This window comes from Choloepus didactylus, chromosome 14 (genome assembly GCF_015220235.1).
Source record: "Choloepus didactylus isolate mChoDid1 chromosome 14, mChoDid1.pri, whole genome shotgun sequence".
Lineage (NCBI taxonomy): Eukaryota > Metazoa > Chordata > Mammalia > Pilosa > Megalonychidae > Choloepus > Choloepus didactylus.
The window spans coordinates 11,637,658-11,653,687 of record NC_051320.1 but is presented as its reverse complement, the minus strand read 5'-3'; the positions used below and the strand labels follow the sequence as shown (position 1 = coordinate 11,653,687).

At 36.3% G+C, this 16,030-nt stretch overlaps 1 protein-coding gene across 1 annotated transcript in view; it reads right to left on the bottom strand.

The window, feature by feature from the left end:
• The window catches only part of RP1 (RP1 axonemal microtubule associated), a 351,706-nt gene that overhangs the window by 251,244 nt on the left and 84,432 nt on the right, over positions 1-16,030 (bottom strand). The window contains exons 6-7 of the mRNA XM_037803054.1: positions 14,547-14,633; positions 5,978-6,110 (exon numbers count right to left, since the gene is read on the bottom strand). Of these exons, the coding sequence (XP_037658982.1) occupies positions 5,978-6,110; positions 14,547-14,633 (220 nt within the window). The remainder of the gene's footprint in view (positions 1-5,977; positions 6,111-14,546; positions 14,634-16,030) is intronic.

Genomic DNA, 16,030 nt, shown 5'->3' with positions numbered 1-16,030 from the left:
TCAAGAAGCTCATAAAACCCCAAACAGGATAAACCTAAAGAGAAGCATGTCTGGAAACATCATAAGCAAACTGCTGAAAACAAAAGACAAGAAAAAAGTCTTGAAAGCAGCCAGAGGAAATGATACATTGCCTATAGACAAACAACAATTCAAATGACTACAGATTTCTCATTGGAAACCATTCAGGAAAGAAAGAAGCTGCACAGCATCTTTAAAATGGTGAAAGCACTGCCAACCCAGAATTCTATATCCAGCAAAAATATTCTTCAGGAATGAAGGTAACACGAAGACATTCTCAGATGAAGGAGAAGTGAGAGAATTCCTTGCCAAACAACTTGCTTTAAAAAAATGCTAAAGGAAATTCTTCACACAGAAGGCAAATGATACTGGAAGGAAACTTGAAACATCAAGAACAAAAGAAGAGCAAATAAAGGAAGCTACAGAGAAAATAACTGAATAAACATGGGGCTGAGATCATGGGGTTAGCCATTTCACGGGGTGTGGAAATGATGGGGCAAGAGGAATGGCTCCAGAAAATCACGCTAGCAAACCACCCTGAGGTCCTCCGAGTTTGGGAAAAACCTGAACTCTACAGCCACCTGTAGACAAAGAGAGAGAGGCTCCTTGTCTTCAAACTCCAATGCAAATTCTCCACAAATCCAGAGATTAGAACAAGTTTTGATGTCACATATGCCTACTTTCGTGGAACGTCAAGGGAGTGTCAGCAAGTCCACCTCACTAAGCTCTGGCTGCCTTTCTAAATCGCAAAGCCAGCTCCTAAGGTCAAACATGATTTTACCACGAGGGACTTCTGACCTGGGTTGACAGCACACTGGGCTGGTACAACAGAGTTCAATGTCAACCAAAGAAGTTAAACACAATAAGCAGTTAAATCTGTCTAATGAAATTCCTCCCAGCGGGGGTGGTAGGTAGGAAAACTTGAACAAGTTGTGCAGACACAAAAGGACCTGGAACCAGCTGTGAGGAGCGTGTGGACAGCTGGATGGAAGCCACCTCTCCCACCAAACCTGTACCCCAGGCCCCACCCCCACCCCCCAACCATCCTACCTGGTCCGATCCTGTCTCCATCACATTTCCTGCCTTCAGGGACCCCATTTAATCAACACCTCCCAAGGGCATTCAGTGAAGAAATAGTCACTTCTCAATGCTCAAGATTTCCCCAACATCTCTTTTTTGAGATTACTGAGAAAGACTAGAAGGGCAAGTGAGGAGCAAAAAAGCCCAGCTGTGGAACCTGAGCAGATCACTGACTCTCTTGGGGCCTTGGTTTCCTCATGTGCAAGTGGAAGCAATAATAGTGTCCACTCACATAAGGGGGTTGTGTTGATGAAATGAGATAAAAGATATAAACTACCTGCTCCAGAGTCTGGTTCAAAAATGTTTACTAACAGAAGAAAAAATAATAATCAGATTAACCTACCTTGGGGCTACTGAATATGCTCAACTGCCTCCCTATAAGAAAAGAAACTACCCAGCACTTGCATTGGACACTTCACAATTCTCATGAACTGCCCCCGCCAACTTTCTAACCTCTGCCCCACTCTTTAAAGCCCAATCAAGTTCTGTCTTCACCCAAATCCAGTCCTCATTGTCCACTTACTCCAACGAAATATCCCCACCCCTCGTCTACCCCCCATCCTTTGGCACCTAATTGCTCATGTCCCATCGTGCCTCCATGGGGGTCCTGGGACATTCTCAGTGACCTGATAGAATGTGGAGCACTCGGGGGCAGGGCTGGGCACCCCCAGTCCCTGCAACTTCTCAGAGCAGGGCAGAATTCTGGGTAGAGACTGGCTGACAAGTGGTTGACCCACTGTGATATCAGGTAAACAACACTTCCATTCCAACCCGTGGAAGGCTCCATGCAAGGCAGATAGGACTCGGAAAAGCAAATATGTTTACTCAAACAAGCTACAGTGTCTCTGGGGGAAAATGCTGCCCACTGTTGAAAAAGTTTCCAAAATTCAATAGGAAAATTTTAAGACGGTGTGACTGCTGCAGATGTTTCTTCCAGCTGAAAGGCTGCAAAAAGAAACACAGTCGATGCCACAAAAATAACCAGAATAATTCACACCCATCAATGAGAGTGAAGCCACTGCATATTTTGCCCTTTGTTTGTAGCTGATTAGCATAAATGGTAGAAAATGCAATGATGTAAAGCCTTGCTTTGATTGTTTGAGTATTTTTCCTTGGATTGTTACAATAGAGCATAAAAATCAAAGAATCAGATTAAATGAATAATAATTTAGCCCTGCAGCACCATTTGGAGTAACTTTTTAAGGTAAAATATCTCCATTTAAATTTACAATTCTGAAAAAATAATAATCCTTCATACTGTGCATACCTTAGAGGTTACAAAGCACTTTCACATATATTATCTCATTCCTTACAACAGCCTTGTAATAGATGCAGAACAGAGATTATAATTCAGTTTGCAGACATGGGATCTGAAGCACAGACAGGTCAAATAAATTGCCAGAGTTCATAAAGTTAATTAAATGGCAATACCTGAACTAATATATTTTAGTGGGTAAATAGGTACTTTGTATGCATGATTTTTAGTCATATTTTAATCACCATTTAATTTTAGTACATTGATTATTTTAACAGTATTGATTATTTTAATAGTATGAGATACATACTATTATTAAACCCAATTAATAGATGAATAAACCAGGAAATCCCTGACATAAGGCATATGCATCCTAAAAGGTGAGCAAGATGATCCACTGTGAGGGAATTTAAAACTTTTCATATATTTCAATTTTTATATGTGTTTGATAATAATATAAAGCTATATCAGAACCTAGGCACCGCACTGCCTTCCACATCAGGTGCACGCATTTGGGCCATCACATCACTGGGATTGCCATGTTCTCCACTTCCTCTCTAGCATGTACAGAAACAGGGTTTATATGTCGTAACCATTGAAAGAAGTTTTATTTTCTGATATTGCTAACTGGCAATCCTTCTGCAGATTATGTTTCTAACCAATATTTCATTCTCTCCTCTTTTTTAAACCAAATAGCCAATTTTGCAAAAATGGGGGGTAAGAGGTGGAGTAACAGCATCCATCACTTATGTATTACTCTAATCAGAGGAGGTCATCTTTTATTTTCCATATAAGAATTTAGGAGAGAAACACATAAGAAAAGTGAATTCCTACTAGAAAGGTCATTATTAAAAAAAAAAAAAAAAAACAGAAAGCTACAAGAGGTGGAGAGGATGTGAAGAAATAGGAACACACATTCACTGCTGGTGGGAATGTAAAGTGGTGCAGCCTCTGTGGAGGACAGTTTGGCGGGTCCTCAGGAAGCTAAATATAGAACTGCCGTATGATCTGGAAATCCTGCTACTAGATATATTCCCTGAAGAACTAAAAGCAGGGATACAAACAGACATTTGCACACCAATGTTCAGAGTGGCATTATTCACAATTGCCAAAAGATGGAAACAACCCAGGTGTCCATCAACCAATGAGTGGATAAACGAAATGTGATACATACTTACAATGAAATATTACTCAGCTGCAAGAAGAAATGAAGTTATGAAGCATGTGATTACATGGATGAACCCTGAGGACATCAGGTTTAGTGAAATAAGTAAGACACAAAAGGACAAATATCGTATGACCTCATTAATATGAACTAAATATAAGTAGCAAACCCATCGTGTTAATATCTAGAACACAGGTCACCAAAAGATAGAATGAGGGCAGAGAATGGGGAGCTGATGCTTCATTTGTGCAGAATTTGTAACAAGGTTGATTGTAAATGTTTGGAAATGGATAGATGTGATGGCAGCACATTATAGTGAGTGTAATTAACAATGATGATATATAGGTGCGATTATAGTTGAAAGGGAAAGTTTAGGGTCATGTATCTCACTAGAAGGAAAGCCAGAGAATGAAACATGGGACTCTATAGCATAGTGAACCCTTTTGTGGGTGAAAATATCCTAGAATTGATTGTGGGGATGAAAGCACAACTCTGTGAATATACTGGAAGACACTGATTGCACACTATAGATGGATTGTATGGTATATGACTTTATCTCAATAAAATTGCTTTGAAAAAAGAGTGACCTAGTGGTGGGTTGTAGAAAAAGGTTAGAAAATTTATTTTGGAGTTATAAAAAGCTCCTTGTCTCATTAATAAAATGTATTTTTTCCTGTTTTAAAAAATGTGGATTGGAGTCTTCCTAAATAATTGACATATTCACCCATGGGTCAATTGTGTACATTGAAATGCAAAATCATTGTCTCATTAAAGTAGCTTTCACTGCTTGGAAGAACCTGCTTTTGCTTTGGTTTTCTGAACAACCTTTAACCTTTTCAGAAAAATAATTCCATAATTAGAAAACTATTTTTTAAGGACACATGATATTACACAGGTAAAATGGACACACGTTCAGACGTCCTTTTATCTTAAATGACAAATCCTACTATAAGCCTTTGTACACTCAGAGGAACACAATATTGAAAAAAAGACACTAATTCAGGCTTTACTATGCAACCTACAACTGATTTCTCTCCCTCAGCAAAGGCTGTTGCTTGTCTGTGGAGACATCTTTCTAGATTCAGCATCAATCTTTGATAGAATATTAGGTAAAATATGGCTGAAGTCAGCTATCATTTGATATTGCTACCACTGGCCTAGAAAACTAGAGACTTAGCAAGCTTATAGAGAGCACATGAGAAGATATGGTTAGAATACCAAGCAACGGGGAGAAACCAAAAAGGAAAAGTTTTATTAATAAACCACAAATACCAACTACTTCAGGGCAAGCAAAGAAAACCAGAATATATTTGCAGAGTATGCTTCCTTTGAGAACAATTTCACAATTAAAACAGAGAGAGGGAGAAGCATAAAGGGATCACTGCATCATTACTATCAGTGGGTGGGGGCACCTGGCAAACACCTCCTGGGTGAAGGAATGGGCTTCTCCCAAGAATCATGAGAACTATGTTTACAAACGGAGAGAAAATTTCTTGCAGTTGGTGAAAACAATGCTAGTGCATGTCTTCATTTTTCAGCAAACAGGGCAATTCTTGTCTTTTCAAAAATGTCAACTTCAGACACCAAAAGAAGAGATTACTACACCTTATTTTTAAAACCCAAAGGGATCACCAGTTTGTGCAAAGGTTTTACGAATCTATGTTCCCTAAAAATCTTACACAAGTTGGTATGTACCTCAGTGCAAATGTTAAGATTCTACAACATTATGAAGCTCTTCTTAACATTCAGAATATGATTACAACATTTCTTCAGAAGATTAAAACAGTGAATTTTTAGCAGAACAGAGAGCCTGGATTGAAGAAAAAAATCAGTGCTTGTCAACTGTTCATGTAATAATTCCCATAAAACCTTCTCCCATTTGCCTCTAAAACAGAGGCCAGCATGACAGAGAGCAGCTGGGTGTGGCAGAGGGAGCAGTGACTTCCTAACCATGAGGAGAGTAATAAAGAGCCTGTTTCTCAGCCAGATTTATACAAGGTTTGAATACACCTCTGCTTTGGTCTTTGAGCAGTTGTGTCTTCATTTTCTGATTAAAATAAGTAAATATTCAAGAGTAAGGTGGAGCCTGGGAAGAAAGAACGCTTGACTTCCATTTCTTCACCCTGGAGTAAGTTCATTTAACATTCAATTTTCTCATGACCTCCTAAGAATTAATTTTCTTGTTTTGATTAAGAGGCATTTTCATTGTCCTTCCTACAGAGTTAACTGTTGACAAGACCTACAGGGCTAACTGCTGAATGCCAGTGTGAAAAACAACTGAAAAGCATTCAGATGTGGAAGCCTCGCCAGCAGAGGTAATTGATAAAAAATGAGCAGGTCCTTCATCATTCATTCATCAGTATATTCATTTTCCAAACATGTATTATTTGGATTCCCTGTCCTGCAGCATTTAAGCAAACAAGTTTTATTGGCGCTGTCTGGAGCTTGATGTTCCCTACCTGGAAGGACAGGTTGTCCTTTGTTTAAAACAGGAAATTCTCGACAGATTTCCCCATCCTCTTGATCACGTGCCAACCATCGTTGAACCGGTATATAAAACTGTTCTCCAGAATACATGTTCTGCAATTGTATCTGCAATACCAACAATATGAATTGCAAAATATTTAACAATACTTTAAATAGTCAAATAAATTCTTTGTCCAAACCTGCCACTTAGTTCAGAGATCATTTAACTTTTCTTACATGAGAAATAATTGATTACTTGAAATTCGGAGCACTAAATTCTTCTTTAACTGCCCTCTCAAATAAAATGGCATTTATTTTCTCCATTTTGACATTTTTCTGGTATAAAACATGCCAATTTCCTGACAAACTGTATAAGGATTATCAAAATTTTCTAATTTAGAAAGAAGGGTTTATAATTTTATATCTATTATTATCCTGGTTCAACTCCTTAGAAATAAATTTTTTTTTTATTTTAGAGATTTTATAAAATATTAGCATAAGATCATATTTCATGCACAACAGATTCGAACTGATACAGTTCCCTCCGTGGGTCCTTAGCAATGACTAAATTCAAGCAATAATCATTTATTGAGCATCTATTAATACCATGTGATGGATGATCAAATTATCTTGAAGTTAAACAAGGACGTAGGTGATAAATTCTGGTAAAAACAGATGAATATAAAAAATCATCAAAAAGTGTAGATTTTTCTGATTCTAAAATCTAACCTTTTATTATTATGTACTATTATTCTTTTAAATTCTTTTGTGAAGTGTTATTTTATCTTTTAAATTAATCTTACTTTTTAAAGAATTCCTTAAGTAAGAGATTTTCAACTTTAATGAGTTTAAGAAATCATCTTGCTAAAAAGCAGAAATTTAGTCCCCAAACATATTATTTTTTGGGCTCCTGGGCAGGCCCAGGAGTTCACATTTATAAATGCACATCAACTCTGATTCTGATGCTGGTGGTCATTGTCTCTCACTTTTGGAAAGGCCCCCAGAGAACCACATAAAATAACTATTGATTAGCAAAGTTGCTAATGTGACTATTTGATTTGGTTATTTTTATCAAAGCCCAAAGACAGATCATTTGAGAAACAAAAAATAAACTAGCATTTGAAACATTTTCTGTTGTAATCTTCTCTAATTAAGCTTGAACAATGCAAGTTTAAGGTCCTGACATCAACGTGATTATTTATAGGCTGTGGAAATGTACGTTTCTGTTAAGGAATCAGTGTTTTGTTCAAATCCCCTTAAGTTACGGTAGCAAATGGGCTTGTTTAGATTTCAAATTTCAAAACTTCTGAAATTGCAATCCATTATACAGCATCTTAATTTGGTCAAACTGGTAAATAATACAAGGACAATAAACACTCAGAGTCAAGAACTAAACACTTTGAATCAAAAACATGTCTCTTCTTTACTGCTCCTCAAACAGAGGTGATGTAAATCTCAGGTCAGCATCTTGCCTTGCAATGATAGAGTAATGCCACAGAGAAAAAGACTACAAACATTTTCAGCATGATTTTTAAACCTTTCCCTTGCAATACTATATAATCATTCAGATCATTTAACCACTTTGTCTCAAATTCCTCACTTCACAGTGAATATAATATTGCTCAGTGGTTATCAATCAAATGAAACGGAAGGAGGATTGATGATAATTTGCATAAATTAGCTTACCAGGAGGGAAAAACTATAAGATAAAATTATTATATATGATCACTTAAATATCAATTTAAATATCACATTTCAAAAGCTCTAAATAGCAGAAAAGAGAGCATTATTTCACACAGAAGTCAGGCAGTATAATTTTGAACTTTGAAATCCAACCCCTCAATCCTGTTTTTCCATAAATTGAATTTTATTTTTTTCATTTTGATTCAGGATCCTTATGACTTTAATATAAAGAAGATGGCATTAACAACCATATACTTCTTCTTAATGAATTACTCATCTTCCATGAATGTTTCAACAATTTTCTCACAAATTATAAAACTGCAGAAGAAGAATAGGGTTGCCAAGGAGATTAGGAATTTGGGAAGACTTCCAGGGAAGAAGGCAGAGTAGGGAGCTCCAAGACTCCTCCTCTCCCAAAGACAGAGAGTGGCCAGGAAGGAACTGTCTGAAACAACTGCTCTGGGGCTCTGGAGGCCAGGGGAGCACTGCACAGCATCCAGGGGAGAGTGGGAGGAAGAGGTCGATGAACTACTGTAAACAGCTGTGAGTAGTTTGCTCTGCAGCATTTGCTGGTGCCCATCCCCCAGTCTCCCAGCCATCCACCTTGGGGTCTAGTCCCTGGCTGGCTGCCACAGACAGAGAGGGATGTGGAGGCCCTTTTCCCCAAGAATGGGAGTGGGGAAAAGCCAAGTATTAACCATAACTTTTCATCAGTGAATTTAGACTGCTGGGTCCCAGTTTTGAACTGCAGTTTTAACCTGCTCTGAACAGAAACTGCTGTGGCCATTGTTTGAACCCTGCCCCCAAAAGAGGCAAAGGCAGTGGAGGTTTAAAGACACAGGGCCTCCTTAGGGCTGCAGGGAACAGTATGCTGAAGAGTGCCATCTGCTGGGCAGGCTAGGAAAGCACAGCCTCAGGGATCCAACAAAAAGGTTTTTACTGACCCTCTTAATAGGGCCCTTCAGAAATGGTCTGCACCCTCTTTGTGGTCCCTGCCCCTATTTGGGCTGGGAAATACTGACTTGGGAAAGTCTTCTATGGAGTAACCCCCCTCCCAGAATTTGCTCTCCAGTAAAAAGCAACTGGAGACAATTAAAGGAGACTAAAAACAGAAATACAGACAGAGACAAAACAAAAGCACACAGAACAGATCAAGGTTCCCAGAGAAGGAACAGAGGAAAGGAAGCTTTCTTGAGGGGGTGAAACAATTGCACAAACACAGCAATCTTAAAAATTGTACTGCATACCCAAGGAAAGAATCAGATGTAGAAGAGCTGAATCAGTCTGATCATTTAAACATGGGCAATTCTAAAGGTCTAGAATAAGCTGAACCAAGTGTCAAAGAAGAGCCTTAACACAAAGCCAATCAACAATAAAATCCTAGAAAAGAGAAAGAAATGGACCTTCAGAGTAAACTTATCAAGATAATCAGATGCCTAGACATCAGCAAAAAATTACAAGCCATACTAAGAAGCAGGAAGATATGGCTCAGTCAAAGGAACAAATTAAAAAGTTGGAGCAGACACAGAATTTGGAATTAATCAAAGACATTCAAACAAATCTCCTAAGTCAATTCAAGGAGATGAAGGAAAATGTGGCTAAAGGGTTAAAAGATATTAGGAAGACACTGGGTGAGCATAAAGAAGAATTTGAAAGTATCAAAAAAAACATAACAGAACTCATAGGAAAGAAAGGCACAAACAGAATAAATCCTAATAGATCTACTCTGAGACACTATTCAGAATGTCAAATGGCAAAGATAAAGAAAAAATCCTAAAAGCAGCAAGAGGAAAGTGATTCACCACATACAAGGGAAGCAAAATAAGCCTAAGTGCTGATTTCTCATCAGAAACCATAGAGGCAAGAAGGCAGTGATATGATACATTTAAGGTACTGAAAGAGGAAAAACTGCCAGCCTAGGATCTCTTATCTGGGAAAACTGTCCTTCAAAAATTAGGGAGAGTTTAAAATATTCATAGATAAATAGAAATTGAGAGTTTGTCAACAAGAAGCCTGCCATCCAAGAAATACTAATGAGAGTTCTGCAGACTGAAAGGAAAAGACAGGAGAGAGAGGTTTGGAGGAGAGTGTAGAAATGAAGATTATCAATAAGGGTAAAAAGGGTAAAAGGGTAAAAAGAGGGAGAAATATAGGACATGCCATAAAAAAAAAAAAAGGATAAAATGGTTGAAGTAAGTACTGGCTTTACAAAAACAATATTAAATGTTAATAGATTAAACTCCCCCCAAAAAGACACAGATTGGCAAAATAGATTCAAAGTATGATCCAGCTACATGCTGTTTACAAGAGACTCACCTTAAACTCAAGAACTCAAATAGGTTGAAAGTAAAAGGTTGGTAAAAGAGATTCCATCTAAAAGTAACCAAAAAAGAGCCAAGGTGGGTATAATAATATCAGACAAAATAGTTATTAAATGCAAAACTGTTATAAGAGACAAAAAAGGACACTAAATATTAATAAAAGGGGCAATAACCAAGAAGAAATAATAATCATAAATATTTATGCACCTAACCAGAATGTCCCAAAATACATGAGGCAAACACTAAGAAACTGAAGGAAGAAATACACATCTCCACAATAATAGTTGGAGATATCAATACACCACCCTCATTGATAGATAGAACATATAGATAGAAGATCAACAAGGAAAGAGAGAACTTGAATAATATGATAAATGAATTAGACCTATAAGACATATACAGAACATTGCACCCCAAAACAGCAGAATATACATTCTTCTCAAGTGCTCATGGATCATTGTCCAGGGTAGACCACATGTTGGGTTACAAAAAAAAGTCCTGATAATTTTAAAAGATTGAAATTATACCAAGCACTCTTTCTGATCATAATGGAATGAAGCTATAAACCAATAACAGGTGGAGAACCGAAAATTCAAAACTATATGGAGATTAAACAATGTACTCTTAAACAAGCAGTGGGTCAAAGAAGAAATTACAAGAAAAATAAGTAAATATCTCAAGATAAAGGAAAGTGAAAACACAATGTACCAAAACTTATGGGATGAAGTGAAGGCAGTGCTAGAGGGAAATTATAGCCCTAAATGCCTACATTAAAAAGAAGAAAGAGCTAAAATCAAAGACATAACTGGACATCTGGAGGATCTAGAAAAAGAACAGCAAACTAATCCAAAGCAAGCAGAAGGAAATAAACAAAGATTAGAGCAAAAATAAGTGAACTTGAGAATAAAAAACCAATAGAATTAACAAAACCAAAAGTAGGTTCTTTGAAAAGATAAACAAAATTAACAAACACTTAGCTAGACTGACAAGGTAAAAAGAGAGAAGATACAAATAAATAAATCAGACATGAGAAGGGGGACATTACTACTGACCCCACAGAAATAAAAAGGATCAGAAAAGGATACTATGAATAATTATATGCCAACAAATTAGACAACCTAGACGAAATGGAAAAATTCCTAGAAACACAACAAAATAGAAGATCTCAACCGACCAATTATAAATAAAGAGATTGACTCAGTTCTCAAAAACCTTCCAAAAAAGAATAGCCCAGGACCAGATGGCTTCAGAATTGAATTCTACCAAACATTCCAAGAATTAATACCAATATTGCTCAAACTCTTCCCAAAAAATTGAAGAGGAGGAAATGCTACCTAACTCATTCAATGAAGTCAACATCACCCTAATACCAAAGCCAGATAAAGATATTACAAGAAAAAAAATTAGAGGCCAATTTCTTTAATGAATATAGATGCAAAAATCCTCAACAAAATGCTTGCAAATTGAATCCAACAGTGCATTAAAAGAATTATACACCATGATCAAATATGCAAGGGTGGTTCAACACACACAAAAAAATCAATCAACATAATATACCACATGAACAAATTGAAGGGTAAAAACCATAAGATCATCTCAATTGATGCAGAAAAGACATTTGACAGAATCCAGCATCCTTTCTTAGTAAAAACACATCAAAACATAGGCATCAAAGGAAACTTTCTCAATGTGACAGATGGCATATATGAGCGATCCACAGCTAACATTGTACTCAATGGTGAAAGACTGAAAGCTTTCCCTCTAAGATCTCGAACAAGCCAAGGATGCCCACTGTCACCACTTTCATTTAACATTGTGCTGGAAGTTCTAGCTAAAGCAGTTAGGCAAGGAAAAGAAATAAAAGGCATCCAAATTGGAAAGGAAGAAGTAAAACTTTCACTATTTGCAGATGCCATGATCCTACAGATAGAAGGTGCCAAAAAATCTACAAAAAAAAGCTATTAGACCTAATAAACGAGTTCAGCAAAGTCATAGGATACAAGATCAACAAGCAACAATCAGTAGTGTTTCTATAGACTAATAATGAGCAAATTGAGGAGGATATCAAGAAAAAAATCCATTTACAATAGCAACTAAAAGAACCAAATATATAGGAATAAACTTAACTAAGGATGTCAATGACCTGTACATAGAAAACTATAAAACTTTGCCAAAAGAAATCAAAGAAGATCTATGTAAGTGGAAGGATTTTATGTGTTCATGGACTGGAAGACTAAATATCATTAAGATGTCAATTCTACTCAAATTGATTTACAGATTCAATGCAATCCCAATCAAAATTCCAATAGCCTACTTTCAAGTAAAGGAAAAGCCAATTATCAATTTTATTTGGAAGGGTAAGGGGCCCTGACTAGCCAATCTTGAAAAAGAAAAATGAAGTTGGAAGAATCACACTTCCTGACTTTAAAGCATATTACAAATTTATAATGGTCAAAACAGAATAGTACTAGCATAAAGATATATATATTGGCCAAAGGAATTGAATTGAGAGTTCATATCCTTGATCAATTGATATTTGACAAGGCTCCCAAGTCCACTCAACTGGGACAGAACAACCTCTTCAACACATAGTGATGGGAGAACTGGATATCCATATCCAAAAGAATGAAAGAGGACCCTTTCTCATACCTTCTACAAAAATTAACTCAAAATGGATCAAAGACCTAAATATAAGTGACAGAAATATAAAATTCCTCGAACAAAATGTAGGGATGCATCTTCAAGATCTTGTGGTAAGCAATGTTTCTTAGACTTTACACCCAAAGCATGAGGAACAAAAGAACAATATAGATAAATGGGGCCACCTCAAAATTAAAACTTTTATACTTCAAAGGACATTGTCCAGAAAGTGAAACAGCAGCCTACTGAATGGGAAAAAAATGTTTGGAAACCACATATCTGATAAGACTTTAATATCAGGATATATGAAGAAATCCTACAGCTCAATAGTAAAAAGACAAACCCAATTTAAAAAGGACAAAAGACTTGAATAGACATCTTTCCAAAAAAGGAAATACATATGGCTAAACAGCACATGAAAAGATGCTAAACAGCACATGAAAGGATGCTCAACATCACTATTAGGAAATGCAAATCAAAACCACAATGAGATATCATTTCACACCTACAAGAATGACCACTATTTAAAAAAAATAGAAATGTTGGCGAGGATGTGGAGAAAGAGGAACACTCTTTCATTGCTGGTGGGAATGTAAAGTGGTGCAGCCACTGTGGAAGACAGTTTGACAGTTCCTCAGGAAGCTAAGTATAGAATTAACATATGAGCTGGCAATCCCACTACTAGTTATATACCCAGAAGAAATGAAAGCAGGAACACGAACAGACATTTTCACACCAATGTTCACAGCAACGTTATTCACAGTGGCCAAAAGATGGAAGCAATCCAAATGTCCATAAAACATTGAATGGATGAACAGAATGTGGTATACACATCTATGGAATATTATTCAGCTATAAGAAAGTCTTGATGCATGCAACATGAATGAAACTTGAGGACATTATGTTGAATGAAATAAGCCAGACACAACAGGACAAATATTGTATGATTTCACTAGTATGAACTAATTATAATAAGCAAACTCATACTTACAATCTAGAATATAGGCTGCCAGGAGATAGAATGAGGAGAAAGAATGGGGAACTGACACTTAATTTGTGCAGAATTTTTAATTAGATTGATTGTAAATGTGTGAAAATGGATAGAGGTGATGGTAGCACATTATTGTGAATATAATTAACAGTGCTGAATTATGCGTGTGGTTGAAAGGGATGAACGCAAAACTCTGAGATTATACTGACAGCCACTGATTGCATACTTCGGATGGATTGTATGGAGTGTGAATATATCTCAATAAAACTGCTTTAAAAAGAAGATTAGGAATTTGACTAGAGGTTCTTTGCATTTTGAGAACTTGTTAATTCAAGATTAATTGTTTTAAAATGATAGAGGATATAAAAGCGCCATATACAAAAGAGAATGACAAGTTATATGATGTCCAGTGTAGGAGCTCTACATTTACTGGCAATCTTGTAATAGGTAGATTTTTCATTCTGACCAGTGTAGAAAATTTAAGTCTTTTTTCCCTACTAAAGTACCCAAAGGGCATTATCTTGTTTAATGCTGTCATTCAAGTACACTACATTATTATTTTACCGACACAAATGGTCTATCTTAAACCTTTCTGCAACAGATGACATATATTTTGTTATTTTTTCAGTAGTAATGAGATCATATTTTTTAAAAAAACTATGTAAGTTTATCCTGAATCCCAACTATTTTTTCTTTACAATGAGGCAAAAGGATTTTTGTGGCTGAGGGTTTTCCCTCAATTAATTAGGGATGAATAAATAAATAAGGATATATGATACCAATGCCTTGGGGGAAAGCACAGACTAAAAAGGCTCAGGATAGACCCATCGATTCACAGTAGGCATTACATACCCCCTGGAGATTTGTTTCCTGAGCTGAATATGCAGGGGGGTTTGCAAAAGATGGAAAAGTGTTTATCTATCTTACCTCCTTACAGTGCCAGGCAGGAAACAGTCCAGAGTTGGTGTGACCAACACGAATCTTAAAGAGGGATCCAATGTTTCCAACAGTGATCTACAAGGAAACCCAAAAACACCTTTTAATGTGATTACACAAAATCCACTTAAAAACATCCAAACTAGGACATCACATATTGATTAATAGGGTCACTCCATAAAGAAATATAGAAATTATAAACATATACACACCTAAAAACACAACCCCAAACCATATGAAGCTAAAACTGATAGAATTGAAGGGAGAAACAGACAATTCTACAATTATAGTTGGAAACTTCAAACTCACTTTCAATAATGAATAAAACAACTATACAAATGAGACAAAAGATCAGTAAGGTTATAGAGTACTTGAACAACACTATAAACAAAACTATAAACCACCTAGATCTAAGAAACATATACAAGACACTCCATCCAGCAATGGCAGTATATAAATTTTTCTCAAATGCACGTGGAACATTATCCAGAATAGACCACATGTTAGGCCACAAAACAAGTCTCAATAAATTTAAAAGATTGACATCACATCAAGCATGTTCTCCAAAAACAATGACATTAAACTAGAAATCAGCAACAGAAGGAAAACTAGAAAACACATACATGTAGAAATTAAAGAATACACTCAAACAACCAATGGCTTAAGGAAGAAATAACAAGTGAAATTAGAAAACACTTTGAGACAAATGAAAATTAGAACACAATGTACCCAAAAAATGGGTGCAGCAAAAGCAATGCTCAAAGGGAAATTTATGGCTATAAAATATAAACTATATACCTTAAAAAGGACCAATGATCTCAAATCAATAATCTAACTTTATACCTCCAGGAACTAGAGAAACCTAAACACCAATGTAGCAGAAGGAATGAAATAACAAGATTAGAGCAGAGGTACACGAAATATAGAATAGAAAACAACTAATGAAACCAACAGTTGGTTCTTTGAATAGATCAAGAAAATTGAAAAAGCCACTGATAATATCATACTCAGTGGAGAAATACAGAAAACTGTCCCATAGGACCAGGAAAAATGTAATGATACCCAGTGCTATTCAACTCTCTACTAGAAATATTAGAACAATTAAGCAATTTTTAAAAAGGTAATCAAATTGGAAAAGAAGAGGTAGAACTATCTCTTTCCATAGGTAGCATGTTTATATGCACAAACACACACACAAAATCCCAAAGAATCTACAAGAAAGTAAATTCAGCAAAGTTGCAGGGTACAAAATCAACACACAAAAATCAGTGGTATTGCATGACATCAACAACATGGTGACATAAGATGTCCCCTGGAAAAGTCTTATATCCATAAACCCCTCAGAAACAACTAATAAAAGGACAAATCCCGCTTGTGTGGAACTATGGAAGACAACAGAAACTGGAGAAGGACTCTACAAATGCTGAATAGAAGAGAAAAGAACAAAAAAGAAGGTAGATCATTGACTCAGACCT